Source organism: Pinus tabuliformis, chromosome J (assembly GCF_031772625.1).
Source record: "Pinus tabuliformis cultivar Carrire ecotype Pingquan chromosome J, CPIR1, whole genome shotgun sequence".
Taxonomy (NCBI): Eukaryota; Viridiplantae; Streptophyta; class Pinopsida; order Pinales; family Pinaceae; genus Pinus; species Pinus tabuliformis.
Window position 1 is genome coordinate 1,230,611,346 of NC_142295.1, and position 17,873 is coordinate 1,230,629,218.

The following is a 17,873-nucleotide window of genomic DNA, read 5'->3' on the forward strand; positions in this document are numbered from 1 at the left end:
TATGACCCAGATATTCCACCTCTTGTACTCCAAAGAAACATTTGGAGCTTTTTTCATATCATTGTTTCTCCTCCAATAATTTGAGCACCCTGGCAACATGTTCAACATGATCCTTCCAAGACTTGTTGTAGATTAGTATATCATCAAAAAATAATAACACAAATTTTCTAAGGAAGGGTTTGACAATGGAATTCATCAAACCTTGAAATGGAGAAGGTGCATTGGTAATGCCAAAAGGCATGACCAAAAATTCATAATGACCCTCATGAGTTCTAAATGATTTTTTCGGAATGTATTCATTCTTCATTCTGATTTGATGATATCCTAAATGAAGATCCAACTTGGTGAATTAAATTGATCCATGCAATTCATCCAATAAGTCATCAATGAAAAGAATGGGAAATTTATCTTTAATAGTGAGCTTGTTGAGCTCCCTATAATCTATACACATGCGCCATGATCCATCCTTCTTCTGCACCAATAGTACTTGAGCAGAGAAAGAACTTTGACTAGGTTGAATTATACCAAACTCTAGCATTTCTACAACCATACGTTCAACTTCACTCTTTTGGGCATAGGGATATTTGTATGACCTGATGTTTGGAGGAACACTTTCTGGAATCAAATGAATACCATGATCATGATCATGAATATGTGGGATACCTTTAGGAGTCTCAAATACCTTGGAATGATTGTCCAAGGCTTTTTGGAGATCTGGAGAAATAGATGATTTCAATGTGGGAACCTCTAGCGAACATAATTGTGCAATTACACCTCATTGTTCCTTCTTTAGAAGCTTTGTCATACAGTTAGAGCTAATTATCTTTCCCAGTTTCCTTGCAATACCCCTTAATTCAACTTCCTTTCCTTCTGCAAAAAATTTCATGAAAAGTTCTTTAAAATTAAAAGCTATTTTACCCAAGGATTGTAGCCATTGGATTCCTAGTACAACATTAGCACCACCCATTGGAATGGAAAGCATTGGGATATTCAATACATATTCTCCCATGGATAGATTGATATTATGGCACTTTCCAGAGCAATTTATGGTTCCTCCACTTGCAACCATCACTTGACACTCTGGTGCTGGATATAGGAAGAAATTCAATTCCTTTTCTTCCTCCTCTTCACAAGCTATGTAGAAATTTCTTCTCAACACACTTATGACCTTTAGTGTATTTGCTATCACAACTGTAACAAATCCCTTTTTCTCTTTTTTCTTCCAATTGTTGTGGTGTCAACCTTGTAGGTTGTGGAAGGCTAGGGGCAACAACACTTCCATCTTTGTAGTTGTACGTTGTAGGCTTCTTGGTTGCCATAATTTTTCTTTCCATTTTTCTTGCTAACTTGAATGCCTTCTCCAATGAATTAGGTTCCCAAAGGAAAACCTCATGTTGGATATTATCCTTTAAAGTCCCTATGAACACATCAATCCTATGCTCCTATTGAATATATTTTACCCTTATGTTCAATTTTTGGAAGTCCTCAATGTGTTCCATCATTTTACCCTTTTGTTCGAGATTTATCAATTGGCTAAAAATGGTGTTGCTTTTTGTATCCTCATAATGTGCTATCATTTTAATCTGAAATGGGGCACTAGGCTTCTTGTCAGCTTACAAGAACCTCTCCCACTCAAAAGCTTAAACAATTTCCAAGATATATGCTTATGATTGATAATTTGCTGAATTATCAATCATAGGTTTATGCTTCTAGTTTTCCTTTACCTAACCAAATGCCTTAAGTTTATTTGCTTAAACTAATATGAAACATATAACAATGAAACAATGCAGCAAATAAACATCATACACGTAACAAAAATATAATTATGAGTTCACCCAAACCTCTTGGGCTACATCTCCGTGAGCTCTAGTCAACTCACCTAGGCTCTTTGGGATTATGGATTAAATTCTTTTACAAGTTCCATGCTCAACTCCATAGGTTTACAACTAAACCAATGGGCTTAGAATGCCATATTTATCCCTGGTTGTTTGGATGTTTGGCTCTCGGCTCTCATCTCTTGGCTCTGGCTCTCGGCTCTCAGCTCTCGACTCTCGGCTCCAGCTCTTGACTCTCGACTCTTGTCTCTTGGCTCTTGGCTCTCAGCTCTCAGCTCTTAGCTCTCGGATCTTGGCTCTTAGCTCTTGGTTCTCAGCTCTCGGCTCTCGACTCTCAGCTCTTGGCTCTAGCTCTCGACTCTAGCTCTCGGCTCTCGGCTCTTGGCTCTTGCCTCCTGGCTCCCAGCTCTCTGCTCTTGGCTCATGGCTCATGGCTCTCGGCTCTGGCTCTCGCTCTTGACTCTAGCTCTCGGCTCTAGCTCTCGTATTTTGGCTCTTTGTCCAACTATGAGCCCCCTCAAGGGAAACTTGCTTTCTCAAGGGAAAACCTCTAAAGGGAGAGTAGCTTCTTCACTTGGCTCTCTAGCCTTTGAAGAATCCTTTGACTCTACAGCTTCCATTCGTTCCTCTATGTGCAATCATGAGGAATCATTCCTCTGTGACTCTGCATCTAACCCTCTAGCTCCATGGCTCTGTGTTTGGCCCTCTGTCTCTACATGCTTCATAATGCATTCTTATTACAAAAATGCCCACTTATAGCATGGCATAGGTGCGATGGATTGTTCCCAATGGAAATGACACAGTCAACCAGTATTCTCCCTATATTTCAAAAATAGCAGCATAACAGAAACACATAGGAAAACTCATGAAAAACACATCATGAGCCTTTAGGTGGAACTCAAATAAAGTTCAATCTCCCATATAATCCTCTCGGGTCCATCCTCTAATCACTTATCACAATCCCAACAGGCAGAAGCCCTTTTGTATTGCTACGATCTTGATTGCCGATTACGCTATTGCAATCACATATCTGCATATCACATTGTCGCATGTCAATGGACCTTTACATGGTTGTGATCCCATTCGCGGATCATCGATCGCCGATATCGACGCATCGCATATCGTAATCGAAATGGCCTGGGGATCTATACCACTTTCCAATGGACTGTGCCAATCTGATATATATCGCTGATGCCGATCGCCAATCCGACTCATCGCAATCACGAGTCGCTCTGCCCGGGGTTCTGATATTGCATGAAGGCCTTCCTCCGATGCGATATATCGGTGATCGCAATCGAGGATCCTTAAGGCCTGTGGTTAAGTCATCCTTTGGATTTTTCTGACGTGATTTCCTTAGAGGGCCTTAAGTCCATTTTTATAAGGAAATGACTCATTTTTAAAGGACATTGGGCCAACTTCTTTCTACATTAACTCCTTCGTCTAGAGTCCATTCTGGTCCATTCAAATTTGTAGTAGATTCAGATTGAAAAGTTCTATGAAATGAGACTATTCCTAGGAGAATCTTTTGGCTTTCATTTTTGAGTAAAAAGTCATCTAGGATCATTTTATGATCATACCTCCCCACTGGAAATGTTTTGGACCCCAAATGACTGATATACTAATCTGAGTAGTATATGAGAGTAACAACACCCTCTTCTTTCAGCCTTCAAATTCTTTCCTTGCATAGCTAGTGCCTCTGAGCCAAAACTCGAATATAGTCAACACTTTCCTTCCTGGATGTGCTTGTCCTCCGGTTGAAAACTGTCTTCCTCCTTGACTTCATGCATAACTCCTGCTGAGAAGGTTGCAAAAGGTAGTTTGAACTTCTCTGTCTTGATCATAGATCCAAGGTGGCTCAAACAAATGTGAAGTTACATCTTCTTCACAAAAATTTACATTTGTATATGTTTGAAATATTGTCAACAACAACTGTTAACAGCAACAGAATTACAGACAACAACTGGATGACCTAAACTCTTGCTTCAATAAAAGAAATAGATTTCACATCTTGTGAATACCTCCATGTCTTTACATCTACATACAAATGATTGACTATATAACAAGCCAACAAAACATGCCTTTAAAACAATTGACCCTTCAAGTCAAGCATGTAGAAAAATAACTGCAGGATTCTTTTTCAAAGATGAAACACTTCATCATTATCTCCATCTTGGAGATCAAATAAACTTTTCCCAAGTCAATATTACATGACATGCATTTTTACAACAAAGTAATCAACCCTTAAAGTTAATCACACATACATGTTCAAATACAAGGAAATCATCAACATCCCTTTATTCATGCACATCATTCTCATGCATGTATTTCATCCTTCAACTTTCGCTTACGTACACTGTACTTTTGAAGCTGAAATGAACATAATGTTGTAGCAACAAAGTGAGCTCTTACTCAACTTTTCCATTCACCTTCTTGGTAAAACCCTGCAAGTTGCATTCCATTAAGAAAGAAATGCAAATAGATTTGATATATTTCTTTTCACATAAAAATTTATGCAACTTTAATTGGATAAGAACTCTAACCACTTCTTACCAATCCATTTCAAAGGTCCTTCCTTTGTCTGCACATCAACAACAACATGTGAATCATCTTGAAAGACATCATTTATGGAATCTTTCTTTCAATTCCTGCCATTCTCTCTTTCCACCTTCTTCAAGTTTCGTGGAAGCATTGTTGGATTCAAATTCCAACACCTTTCAGCAATATGTTCTTGCTTATGGCAGTAAGTGCAACACATGTGCATCTCCTCAATTACGTGATTTGCCTTATCCAATGGACCTTTGGCTTCTTGCTTCTTTTCCTTCCAAAGTTTCTTACATGTGGCCATCCTCTTCCAATAGCTAGAAACATTATGGTTATCCAACCCACAAAAGGAACATGCAATTCTTTTCCAATGCTTATATGGAAATTTATCATGCTTAACATAATCAAAAGGAATATGATTAGAACTAGAATTATACCTTTATTTTTCACTGTTATTGCCTTCATGAGGGGGTGAATCGAATGAAGAAGTGGCTCCCTTTGGAACACCATCAATCTCTTCAATGCTGTTAGAGTTTCCAAAACTCTCTGGTTCAAGTGTATGTTGATATACACCTTCTTTCTGCAAAGTATGCTTCACACTATTGCATTCCCCAAGAATTCAATATTCACACTCTTGAGGTTGAAGACCTGAAATGAAACTCATTCTTGGAATTGTTTCAATTGTCTTCATGGCAGCTTTGGAAATTTCTCCATAAGATTGTCCATAGCCAAGACCCAAATACTCAGGCCTTTCCTCAACCATTATTGGCTCAATAATACCATGTTCATGTTTTCCCAATCCTTTTCCTTCATAGCCCATTTTTAACATCAACTTGGACACTATACCTCTTGTATGTTTTTCAAAAGAACCAACATAAACATTTTTAGAGGAATTTGAAGACAAACTAGAATTGTTTACCTCTTCTTCAAGCTAATACTTGACTAAGGATTCTTTGGCAACAAGGAGTTGTGTCTCTAGCTCATGCACCCTTTCCAAGTTCATATTTGCAATATCAAGTTGTCTCTTCATTTCTGACAATTTGTCTGAAAGCAACTGCTTCTCTTCCTTCATGGAATTCAACTACTCTCATAGTATGATGCTCTTCCTTCCATCCTCGTACATTTCTCTCACCATATCCACCATGATGAACAAGTCTTGCTTCATGTCTTTATGACAGAATCTTGTGATGAAGGAGGGTTTTGAGGACTCACTTGTAGAAGTTGTGATTATCAAAATGAACAAAATAACTTCAAACAATATTAACAAAGAGCTTATTCAAGGAACCTTTTGCAAGAAACCTCTTGTGCTTCCAGGATTGCTTTGAGGTCCTTTGGGATAAGAAGAATGCCTTCAACCCTTCTTCCTTCTTGTCCTCTCCTGGACTTAGCTATCAATAACTTTCCTTGAACCTTTGCAAACTCAAACAATAGTCAATTTACAGACAATCAAACAATCAATCCTTGACTGTTTAAACATCTTTCAAGTTAAGCAAGCAAATAGATTGCTCTCTCAATCAAACATCCTACTTTGATCAATCAAGCATCATGATACCACCTACTTCATGATACCACCTGCTCTGGTATAACTTGCTCTGATATAACCAACTCTGATACCAGCTTCTTTGAAGGTGGGGTTAATCAACTTGGCTTTGATACCACCTAATATGAAATGGGGCACTAGGCTTCTTGTCAGCGTACAAGAACCTCTCCCACTCCAAAGCTTAAACAATTTCCAAGATCTATGCTTAGATTGATAATTTGCGGAATTAAAAGAACTTGAAATAGGTGCATGCTTTTAGTTTTCCTTTAACTAACCAAATGCCTTAAGTTTATTTGCTTAAACTAATATGAAACATATACCAATAAAATAGTGCAACAAATAAACATCATACACATAACAACAATATAATTAGGATTTCACCCAAAGCTCTTGGGTTACATCTCCATGAGCTCTAGTCAACTCCACTAGGCTCTTTAGGGTTATGGCTTAAATTCTTTTACAATTTTCACACTCAACTCCATAGGTTTACAACTAAACCAATGGGCTTAGAATTCCATCTTTATCCTTGGCTGTTTGTCTCTCTGGCTCTCAGCTCTTAGCTCTCAACTCTGCCTCTCAGCTCTGGCTCTCGACTCTAGCTCTCAGCTCTCATCTCTCGGCTCTCTGCTCTCACTCTCAGCTCTAGCTCTCGGCTCCCAGCTCTCAACTCCTAGCTCTCGGCTCTCGGATCTTAGCTCTCGGCTCTCGGCTCTCAGCTCTTGGCTCTCAGCTCTTGTCTATGGCTCTTGGCTCTAGCTCTCGACTCTTGGCTCTTGGCTCTTGGCTCGCAGCTCTCGGCTCTTGGCTCTTGTCTCTTGGCTCCGACTCTAGCTCTCGGCTCTAGCTGTCGGCTTTGGCTCTCAGCTCTTAGCTCTTTACCAAGCTGTGAGCTCCCTGAAGGGAAACTTTCTCTCTCAAGGGAAAACCTCTGAAGGGAGACTAGCTTCTTTGCTTGGCTCTCTGGCCTTTGAAGAATCCTCTAACTCTGTGGCTTCCATCCATTTGTCTGTGTGCAATCATGAGGAATCATTCCTCTGTGGCTCTGTGTTTGGCCCTCTGGCTCTCTGGCTCTGTGGCTTTGCGTCTGGCCCTCTAGCTTCGCATGCTTCATAATGCATTCTTGTTACAAAAACACCTGCTTATAGCATGACACAGGTGCGATGGACTATTCCTAATGGAAATGACACAGTTGGTTGTTCTTTTTCCTATATTCCGAAAATAGCAGCATAACAGAAACACACAGGAAAACTCATGAAAAACACATCATGAGCCTTTAGGCGAAACTCAAATAAAGTTCAATTGACCCTATAATCCTCTCGGGTCTGTCCTCTTATTTCTTATAGCAATAGGTAAGAGCCCCTTTCTATTTCCGCGATCTCAATCGCCGATCTCCGATCATGTTATCGCAATCACATGTCGGCGTTGTTGCATATCGACATATCACATTGTCGCATGTCAACATCCCTTTACAAGGTTGTGATCCCATTTTCTGATTGTCGATCACAGATATCGGTGCATCGCATATCGTAATCGCAATGGCCCGGGGGTCTATACCACTTTCCAATGGACTGTACCTATCCGCTATATATCGTCATTGCCGATCACTAATCTGACTCATCGTTATAGAAAGTTGCTCCGCCATGGGTTCCGCTATCGCATGAAGGCCTTCCTCCGATGCGATATATTGGTGATCACAATCAGGGATCCTTAAGGTCTGCGGTTAAGTCCTCTGTATTTTTCTGATGCGATTTCCTTAGAGGGCCTTAAGTCTATTTTTATAGGGAAATGCCTCCTTTTTAAAGGACATTGGGCCAACTTCTTTCTGCAATAACTCCTCCATCTGGAGTCCATTCTGGTCCATTCAATTGTAGTAGATTTAGATTGAAAATATCTATGTAATGGGACTATTCCCAAGAGCATCCGTTGATTCTCATTTTTTAGTAAAAAGTCGTGCAGGATCATTTTCTGATCACATTTCTTCCGTAAAAATTGCCCAAGTGACAATTTGTTTACGAGAGAAAAGCCATCGATACCATACAAACTTAGTTGGTTCCAAATTTAAAGTTGCAATATATCCCTTTTGTGTGTTTTGCACATTATGGAGATCAAAAAATTACTCCATCTGTAGTATCAATGCTCCGGGATCCTTCCCATCAAATTTCCTCATATCGATTTTTGGAACATGGTGGGTCTTCAATCAAACATTAGAGTCTATGAAATCATGATTAACATTTCTTTTATTCTCATCATGAGTTTCCTTTACTACCCTTTCACCATTAGTGACCATTTGTTGTAGCATCTTACTCAAATTTATCTTCAATTCTTCCATCTTATCGTCCATGCCATTCATCTTAGCATCATGCCATTCATATTAGCTTCCATTCCATCCATCTTAGCTTCCACGCCATCCATCTTAGCTTCCATCTTAACTTGCATGCCATTCATATTAGCTTCCACACCATTCATCTTGGCTTCATTTACCTTTAGTGAGAGTGAAATTTGTTTTACTTGGTCTTGTAATTTTGATATATCATGTTGCATTTCTTCCTCTTCTTCATGAGTCATGCTAGAGCTTTCAGGTTTCTTAATAGGTGTTTCCATTTGCTTTCTTTGGGTCATTAATTAATGCTAATAATTCTTCATTATTCCCTTTGAATTCCTTCAAAATATTTTTTCAAACCAATCTTATGCAAAATTTAAAAACGAACTACACACCTTTTTTTTCACTTTGTAAGAAATTGATATTGAATCTGTTGTATCTCTGTAACTGCGGATCTCGAATATCTGAAATCTTGTCTTGTGGTAGCTCTCTGAGTCATCTTTCTAACCCCGCAATTCTTATGAAGATTGGATTCTCTAAGAAAGATTTATGCACAATCTCCCACGGTGGCCTGATTATAAACTAGTTCAGTAGAGCGAACTTGTACGACGCACCATGTGTCACTGTTTATACCTTAGTACCTAAAACTACAAGTTGTCCTCTTTCTGTAACTTCTTACGAAATTTCAATCTGGTGCTCAAAACAAAAGTTATGACATTTTTTTCCCAGGTCACCTGTTTAGAATGTAATTGAGGAGTCTGCAAAAACCCTAACTTCCTCAAATCATATCTCTGCAAATATAGCGAGACAAGCTCTGAAATTCCGATACGAAGTTCAAAATGATTTTAGAACAAATGGTTTTTTTTGGTAGCTTCTGAAATGTTGCCGAAACAAATTTATAACTAAAATTCCACGATGACCTATTTGGAGTAGCGAAACCCTAGAATCCAAAGCTTTGATAGCAAATGTTAGGAAACCAACTCACAAAAAGATAGAAAATATAGATCAATGCCTTAAAATTCGGCCTCTTCAAGGGGGAAACCTCCTTTACATTACACAAATGAAAAATTCTTGGATGATTCAAATGACTAAACCTCCCTTCTATATATAGGAGTCTAAGAGGTCATAATATAATCAAGTCGTCATAACATAAGGGCACAAAATAACAATAGTTGGTTTCTATGGGGCATACTAATAACAATATGGGGACAATAGGGGCACAATAATAACAATAAGGGATCCAATGACAATAGTAATGGGGGAATCACTCGTATGATAGGGGCCTAACAAAATTAAACACTGCGCCAATCCTTAGAGGCCCAAACTAGGCCCTCCCTTTTCATATTCATGTTGATGCCTCACACAAAGCCATAGGAGCAGACTTAGGTCAGGAAGAGGAGAAATTTCCCTATGCCATCTATTTTATCAGTAAGAACCTATCAAGGGCTGAGCTAAACTATATTGTGACTGAAAAGGAACTCTTGGATGTTGTGCATTTTTTAAACAAATTTAGGAATTACATTACAAGCTATCGAACATTTGTGCATACTGATCATGCTGCAACCAAATATTTAATCAAAAAATCAGATGTGACTGCTTTAATTATAAGATGGTTGCTTTTATTACAACTTTTTGATCTAACTATTGGTGATAAGCCTAGTAAGGAAAATTTTGTTGCAGACTTTCTATCTAGGATGAATCTGCCTGCAGGTGAAGAAGGAATGGTGAATGACCAGTTACCAAATGAGCATTTGTTTGCTATTTCAGTTCTTTTCCATGGTTTGTTGATATAGAAAACTATTTGTTATCATAACAGTTCCCACCAAACTTTCCCTCCAAAGAAAAGAGAAAGATAGTTAGGAAAATCACCCCCTTCACCTGGATTGGGGCAATCTATTCAAACTTGGCCCAGATCAAATCTTGAGAAGGTGTGTAAGGGAAGAGGAATTTTTTGACATCTTCTGACTTGTCATGATGGGCCTTGTGGAGGTCACTTTTCAGCAAAGAGGAAAACATTCAAAGTGTTACAAGCATGTTATTATTGGCCTACTCTTCATCAGGATGTGAAAGAGTACATTAGTCGGTGTGATCGGTGCCAAAGGATGGGAAAGCCTACTCCAAGAGATGAAATGCCCCTACAACCTCAAGTGACCTTTGAGCCATTTGACAAGTGGGGCATGGACTTCATTGAGCCTATCAACCCTCTTTCAAAGAAAAAACAATACATTATTGTGTGCACTAATTATTTGACTAAGTGGGTTGAAACCAAGGCGATTAAGGAATAAAGAAAAGAGAAGGTGGCTGAGTGCGTAAGGGAGAATGTATTCCAAAAATTTGGGTACCCTAGAGAGCTAGTCACATATGAAGGCCACCAGTTTACCTCCAGCATGATTGAAGAACTGCTCAGCCATAAAAAAATCCAGCATAGGACCTCCACTCATCATCCACAAGCTAATGGGAAAGTGGAGGTGACCAACAGGGCACTGGAGAACATCTTAACCAAGGTAGTGAGCAGCAATAGGAAGGATTGGGTAGAGAGACTAGTTGAGGCCACCTGGGCCTATAATAAAACATGGAATACCACCACTAGATTTACACCCTATGAGCTAGTCTATTGGAGAAAGGCTTTGTTGTCCATTGAGTTTGAATATAACACATTAAGGATGGAAACCCAACTAGATTTGGATCTCAGTCATGCATAGAAAGAAAGATTGTTCCATTCACTTCCATTTGAATGGATTGGATGAATTCAAAATGTAGGCCCTCCTACATACAGAGATAGTTCAGCTTCAGAGGAAGATCTAGCATGAAAAACATATTAAGGAGAAGAAATTTCAAAAGGGAGACTGGGCATTGTTATATGATTCTAGGTATAAATATTTCAAGGGCAAGCTAAGGACAAGATGGCTCGGACCTTAGGTAGTGGAAAAGTGCCATGATAATGGTTCGATGCAAATCATAAATATAGATGAAGAAGCCATTCTATTGCTTGTTAATGGACACCGATTGAAAATGTACAAGAGGCCTTTATCAAAACAAGAGTTCATTGACAATATCAATAATACAATGATGATGGTGGAGCAAGTTCCAACTCCTCCCTCATTAGGGCACTAAAAAGAGAAAAAAAGAATAAGGATTTAGGTGAAAACCTCCATGAGGTGTCTGAGTCCTATATTTAGGTTGAAAACCTCGTAAGGCAGCCCAAGGATGAGAAAAAATGAAAAAGAGTAAGAAGATCCCTAGGTGAAAACCTTCCTTGAGGTGCCCAAGGTAGATATCTAGGGTGAAAACCTCTCTAAGGCAGCCTAAGTGTCTTTCAAAAAAAATATATAACAAAATAAAAAAAAGACATAATTTTTATTTGCAAGTGCGTGAGAAAGACAATCAAGGAGCGAAGAGAAGATCCAAAGGGAACCCTGCCTCACATATATTCATCTCCTCCACTCCTTACCATGCATCCCTCCATCAATTCCATTTTTTTTACTTCATTGCTTCAATTTAACGTGAAGATTGTGTTTTCTACAAGATCCCTTGAATGGTAGGGTGGTTAGGTCCCACAAATTCATTCTAGACATGATCTAACCCTCACCTCATCCATTACCATCATCCTTGCACTCACACACACTCCTACTTCATATGTCCATTCATTACAACATCCTCACAACACCATCAAGTAACATGATCAAGAAATTCTAAGGGAGACACCAAACATTGTGAAATGGTAATCCAGGAGATACACAGTAGTAGCAGCATCATATCTGTAGTCACAGACACCATCAATAGACAATAGAGGAGGAGGTAGAATGACCATGCAGAAAATGAACAATGCAGCACCTCTGGTCCTTGACAAACTGCAGCATGGTATCGACACCACAAGTAAGTATCCCACTCACTCACTCATATGCATCACTTGATCAAAAGTTGTAAAGGTTATGAGGTAGTTGGTTTGTATGTGAAAAGGTGACTAGTTAACTTGGCCATCTTCATTCAGTCATCACATACAAAGCAGGGTGTCCTCTAACACATGGCTGAACTCAAAGAATAGAGGAGGAGTAGGACAAGAAGTGGTTAACTATTGATTTAACAACTGTGGGAGCTTATTACAAGGAGTGGGAAGGATGAGGTGGTATAAAGGGAAACAACACATCATTTGCGTGCATTCGTGCATTCCACCTCCTTGAAACTCCCTCACTCAAGTAGCTCTCATAACTCTGGCCACCCACTGGTAGTAAGGATCCATCGTTCTGCAAGAGAATTCCTACAAGAACAGTGTTGGGCCTCAAAATAGTCCCTATTTTCACTCCATTATTCACCAATATTTTCACATTTTACCTTCATGTCACCTCCATTCCACCTCCATATCATTCCATTTACCTCATTATTGGATTATAACTATGCTTTTCCAAAGTTTATTAATTCTTAACATTTTTAAGTGAATTTATGGCTAAACTTTAGAAAATAATATGCTTAAACTTATACCTAACATTTAGCATGAGTTTGTTGACATGTGTAGGCACAAAGGAAGCTTCCAAGGCATCTTTATGTGGCCATGAATGATCAAATTCGAATTTGAAAAGATAAGCTTCATGGAGTAGATCATGGAGGATAGGGTTATGTGTCATCATTGGTTGAGAAATATGTGGGTCAAAGGAGAGAATAGTGGGTCTACATTTATGAGGTTGTTATCATAGTTTTTGTATAAATAGGAGTACCTCCTCCATTCCAAAGGAGAGGGCTCTTAGAGCATTGTATCCAATTGATGATGGAATAGAATAAAGCTTCATTTTACATATATGTTCATTATGTAGTTTTAGATATAAGTTTTACATATATTTCCGTATCATATGAGGAGATACCAAGAGTCTAAGTTAGGTTCTCTCTCTAATGATTTATATGGTAATTGAAATTCATTCTTTTGTTTTTATGTTTAAAGTCATTTCATTTCTTATGCTTATGAATGAATCTTAGTTTAGTTTGGATTAGTACATGAGAGGACAATCAAGAGACTAAGTTAGTCTCTCTCTCTACTTGAATCTGAACAATAATTAAGTTCATTCTCTTGTCTTATTTCAAGTTTTTAGTCAATGGTTTCTCTATGATACTGTAGGGAAGGACAACCAGGACCTCCTTAGTTAGGAGCCTCTTCCCTTGCATATTATATTGAATCATAAATAATTTAGTTAGACATAGAATTAGTTGCCTAGTCTTGCATATATATTGTTGGCGCCATCACAAGCTTACGAGTTTCCCTGGTCGATAATTTATGCAGCAATTTAAGTCCAATAAATTGCCCAACATTTTGGCGCCATTGTCGGGGATGGTGCTAAGGGATTAGGCATTAGAATTTAATTCAGTACTAGTATTTTTCTTTAGACAAAATAATTTGTGAGACCTGGTGACAGCAGGATCTTCACAAATGAGTTTAATTTTGAGTTTTCTGATATTTTAATGCTTAGCTAGTTTTAAATTTTGTCTTTTCACAAACACCCCCCCTGCATGAATAAAAACAAATCAAGTGATTAGTATGCTCTCTTCCTGCGCTTCGTGCGATCAGGAAGATCATAAAATCCATTGATTTGGTTCAAACAAAAAAACTCTTGCTGGAGAATTAAGTTGCAAAAAGACAATAAAGAATTTTGTGAAAAAAACATCTTTTTAGATGAAATTTAGTTTTTAATTTTAGATTTAAAAAAAAAAAAAAAATTAGTTTTTTAGTTTTAGATTTTAAAAAATAAAAAAATTTAGTTTTTAATTTTAGATGTAAAAAAAATCCACAATATCTAAAAAAAATTTAGTTTTTTTAGATATTGAAAAAAAACTAACCATTTTTTTTTAACATTAAAAAAAAAAAAAACACTAATCATATTTTTTTTGGTTTTGTTTATTGAAAAAACAAAAAAATAAATTTGCAAAATGGGCGTTATTCAAATATTGGATCTGGTCAAAACCATGCTTGTGGAATCCGTAGATCATAGCGCCCTTCACGTTGTGCACCAGGCAGTAAGCAATGATAACGAAACCTACGATTCCGAGCCTGCAAAGATATTACTCCCTTATCTTCAGAGAGCCGATGAGCAACGACTCCGACAAACGATCTTTTCCCTCTGGTTTGTGAAGTGAGCTTGATGAAAAAGATACTGCTGCCAAAAGTGGCATGAAGTGGCATGAATATAGTGCCAATGATCTGTGCCTCTGACGCAAAGGTTATTAATTGATCATCATCATGAAGTCTGTAAGGATTACGAAAACTGCGCCCTCCGAAATTCTGAAGATGGTGTGGCATGCGGTGGCCAAGGCTGCTCCAGATCATCTCAAAGCCTACGTGGGCAAAGCGAAGGATATTGTGTTTGACGCTCTCAAGAAGAAGAGGCGCGCCTATGGAAGTATCACAATAAATCACTATAGGTCTCTCCTACACTTACCCCATTCCTTCACGAAGCCCAAGAAGCCCTACAACCTTTCATCTTCTTCCGACGCCACTTCTTCGTCTGAACAGCAACTTGATCCTTTTAATGCCTGCACCTCCTGCAATAACAAAAATAATGATTCCATAAATCCTGTCTCCACTTTCATATTGAAGAGATTTAATGAAGATGCGCCCAATCTGGATGAAGAGATTGATCGATTGGCCGATGATTTCATTGCTAGTCTTCATGAAAATTTCCGACTGGAGAAACAACGGTCATTTAGGAAATACCAGGAGATGCTTGCCAGAAGCACTGCACCATGTCTCTCAGGGCATCAGTGCCGTAGTTGATGTCCGCTTTCCGATGGGGTTGCCGTCGATCCTCACAGCGCTGGAGGTTCTGGACAATCCCATTCGTCTTGTGCTCAAGGACGCCCAGCATTTGGAAGAGAACACCGTCAGGATCATTCCCATGGATGAAACTGAGACCTTGATCCCAGGTATGAAGGAAATGAAGAAAAGAGGAGCTGCGAAGATCCTCACCCGGACAGAGCGCAGGAAGACCCTCACAATGATGATCGCAGACTTTGCAAAACCAAACGCTTTGCATATGGAACGCTTTGGATTTTTCATTTCAATTGTTTGGATTTTGTATTTATTGCTATATATTATATTTCTTTTTATTTTTTATTTGTTTTGATTTACATTTATAAATGTTGGATTTCTTTTGATTAATATTTCTATATTTTTAGTAATAATTTTGATTTTTTTTTATTTATAAAGATTGGATTTGGTATATTTTTAGTAATAATTTTGATTTGTTTTGATTTATAAAGGTTGGATTTCTTTTGATTTATATTTGTATATTTTTAGTAATAATTTTGATTTGTTTTGATGTTTTTAGATTTGTATCTGTATATATATATATATTTTTTTTAATAATTGATTTGATTTGATTTATAAGTAAGGTTTGACTTGTATTAATATATATTATGATTGTATTAGTATATTAATTATATTAATATATTAATATGTTATAATTATATTAATATGGTTAAAAAAAAATAAAAAATTATATTTATTTTTAGTTAAAAATTTGGATTTTCTTAAAAAATACTAACTTCATTTTAAGGATTTCCTAAATAAATTTTGTTGATTTTACAATTTTAAAAGAAAATTCAACTTGAATAATAAATTAAAAAATTTATGTTTTTAATTTATTGTTTAAAAAAGAAGAAGTAAAATCAACATAAAAAAATGATGTTTTCATTTAATTATTACTTTTAAAAAAAAAAAAATAATGACAATAATAATTCACAAAATTCACGCAGATTTCAAAATAAAAAAAAGGGATACTTGGAGACACATTTCGAAAATCAATTGGAGGAATCGAGATGGCATAAACTCATCACATGATTCTTGTATGCTTTACAGAACAGAATTGCGAAGCACATTCATGAGTTATCTGACAGGGAGTATTATTTTACATGGTTGTTTTTAAGAATGGATTGAAACTGGTATCATGAATTGAGTTACTTTCAACGCTTTGATTTTTCTTAAATCTGTTTTATTTGGTACAAAATTTTTGCGTAAGAATCATGAAGGATATGCGCAATTCTTCTTGAACACACTTATGTTTTCTTTGTACCAAGTTTTTTTACAGGTTACAGGATAATCAAGTGATCATAAGGAGATTACATTATGTGCACAATTGGTCTTCCAAAGACTAATTCATGAAAAAAATTCTCAAGACAAATCCAACTCCACAACCACTACCTTCCACCTCCCTTTCTGAAAAGATTTTGAATCCCACCAATTGTACATCCATAAAGCATGACATTTCCATATCCATTTTTCACAGCAAGAGTTCGTATTCATCCACCATGCATTTTCCTTACATCCATCCATTTTCTTTGTCATTATCATTCCCCTTCATTTCCACCAATAAAACTCTGCTTGAGTCAAAGTCCTAGAGTCTATGTATCATTGAAAAACACCTAGAGGCTTGCATGCCTTAATGGCAAGTACTCTTGCCAATGAACAATGGGAGTACATTAATATCCCTTGTTCGTTGGATCTTGTAGGTGACTCGACTACAACAAATTTATTCGTACCTACAAAGATGTGTTAGGCATCCTGACTCCCATTGGAATCAATGGTGGGAGCTCTTGTGTTGGCTAGGGGTATTCATTAACGGCCACTAAGTCAACAACTTCTTGCTATGTTCGACATCGACACATTTAATCACATAGTAAGATTTGTGCCATCGAGCGTTGAAGACTTGAAGACCCATATTTTGTAGCAGATGAAGCCAATTTCCATTCATTGTATTTCCATTCATTGTATACATTGTATTTCACTTGAGGACAAGTGAATAAATAAGGCTGGGAGGAAAATGTAATTTCTATATTTTGTATACCTTCCAAGCCTTATATATTTTCAACCATATTCAGAAAGACTCATCAGATTCATCATCCAGCAGCAGATACAACTTTCAGCCATGTTCAACAGACTCCTCAGATTTTTCATCCAGCAGCAGAGGATCCAGCAGCCGATACAATAACACAGATTCATCTTTCATCCACAGCTTGAAGAAGCAGATTTAGAGCAGAATTGTGGCAGCTGCACATGCATGATTCATGCATGATTTTTCCAACCAAGTAAAAAAGACCATGAACAAAAGTTCTTGCAGCCACACGTGCACAGCTCTCATCCATTTTGGAAGGGTAAGTTAAGGTATGATATTTTCTAACTTTTAACCATTAAATTCCTTGAAAAGTTAGAATAATAATTTTTGGAAAAACTTCACTTCCTTTTTCCTTGCTTTCCCCATTTCACATAATTTCCCAAATCATCCGTTTAAGGGGAAGGATACATCCACATTCATATATCACATTCTTAACCCCACTTACCTTCAAGCTATATTCACTATTACATGAGCATACAAATAGCTTTGTCAAAAGTATTTAAAAGTTAATTGGATGCTAACAGAATCATGGTTGTTACACAAGAACCAACCATGGTGCATTCCAACAAAATGCCAACACAAGCATGGTTGTTACACAAGAACCAACCATGATGCATTACAACAAAAATACTCTGCAATAAAAAGCACATTATCATTATGCAAAGGTCATACATTGAATGCAACAAACAAAATATGGTTGAAACTCAAGAACCAACCAAGTTGTAATTCATTAAAAATGCTTTGCAAAAGTTAAGTAAATGATA

General features: G+C 37.4%; 1 protein-coding gene across 1 annotated transcript; it reads left to right on the forward strand.

Annotated features, from left to right (window-relative positions):
* The first annotated feature begins 14,459 nt into the window (after nt 1-14,459).
* Nucleotides 14,460-14,993, forward strand: LOC149231580 (uncharacterized). Its single transcript, XM_089381681.1, has one exon. It carries the CDS (start codon nt 14,460-14,462, stop codon nt 14,991-14,993), a length of 534 nt encoding a protein of 177 aa, XP_089237807.1.
* The last annotated feature ends 2,880 nt before the right edge of the window (nt 14,994-17,873 follow it).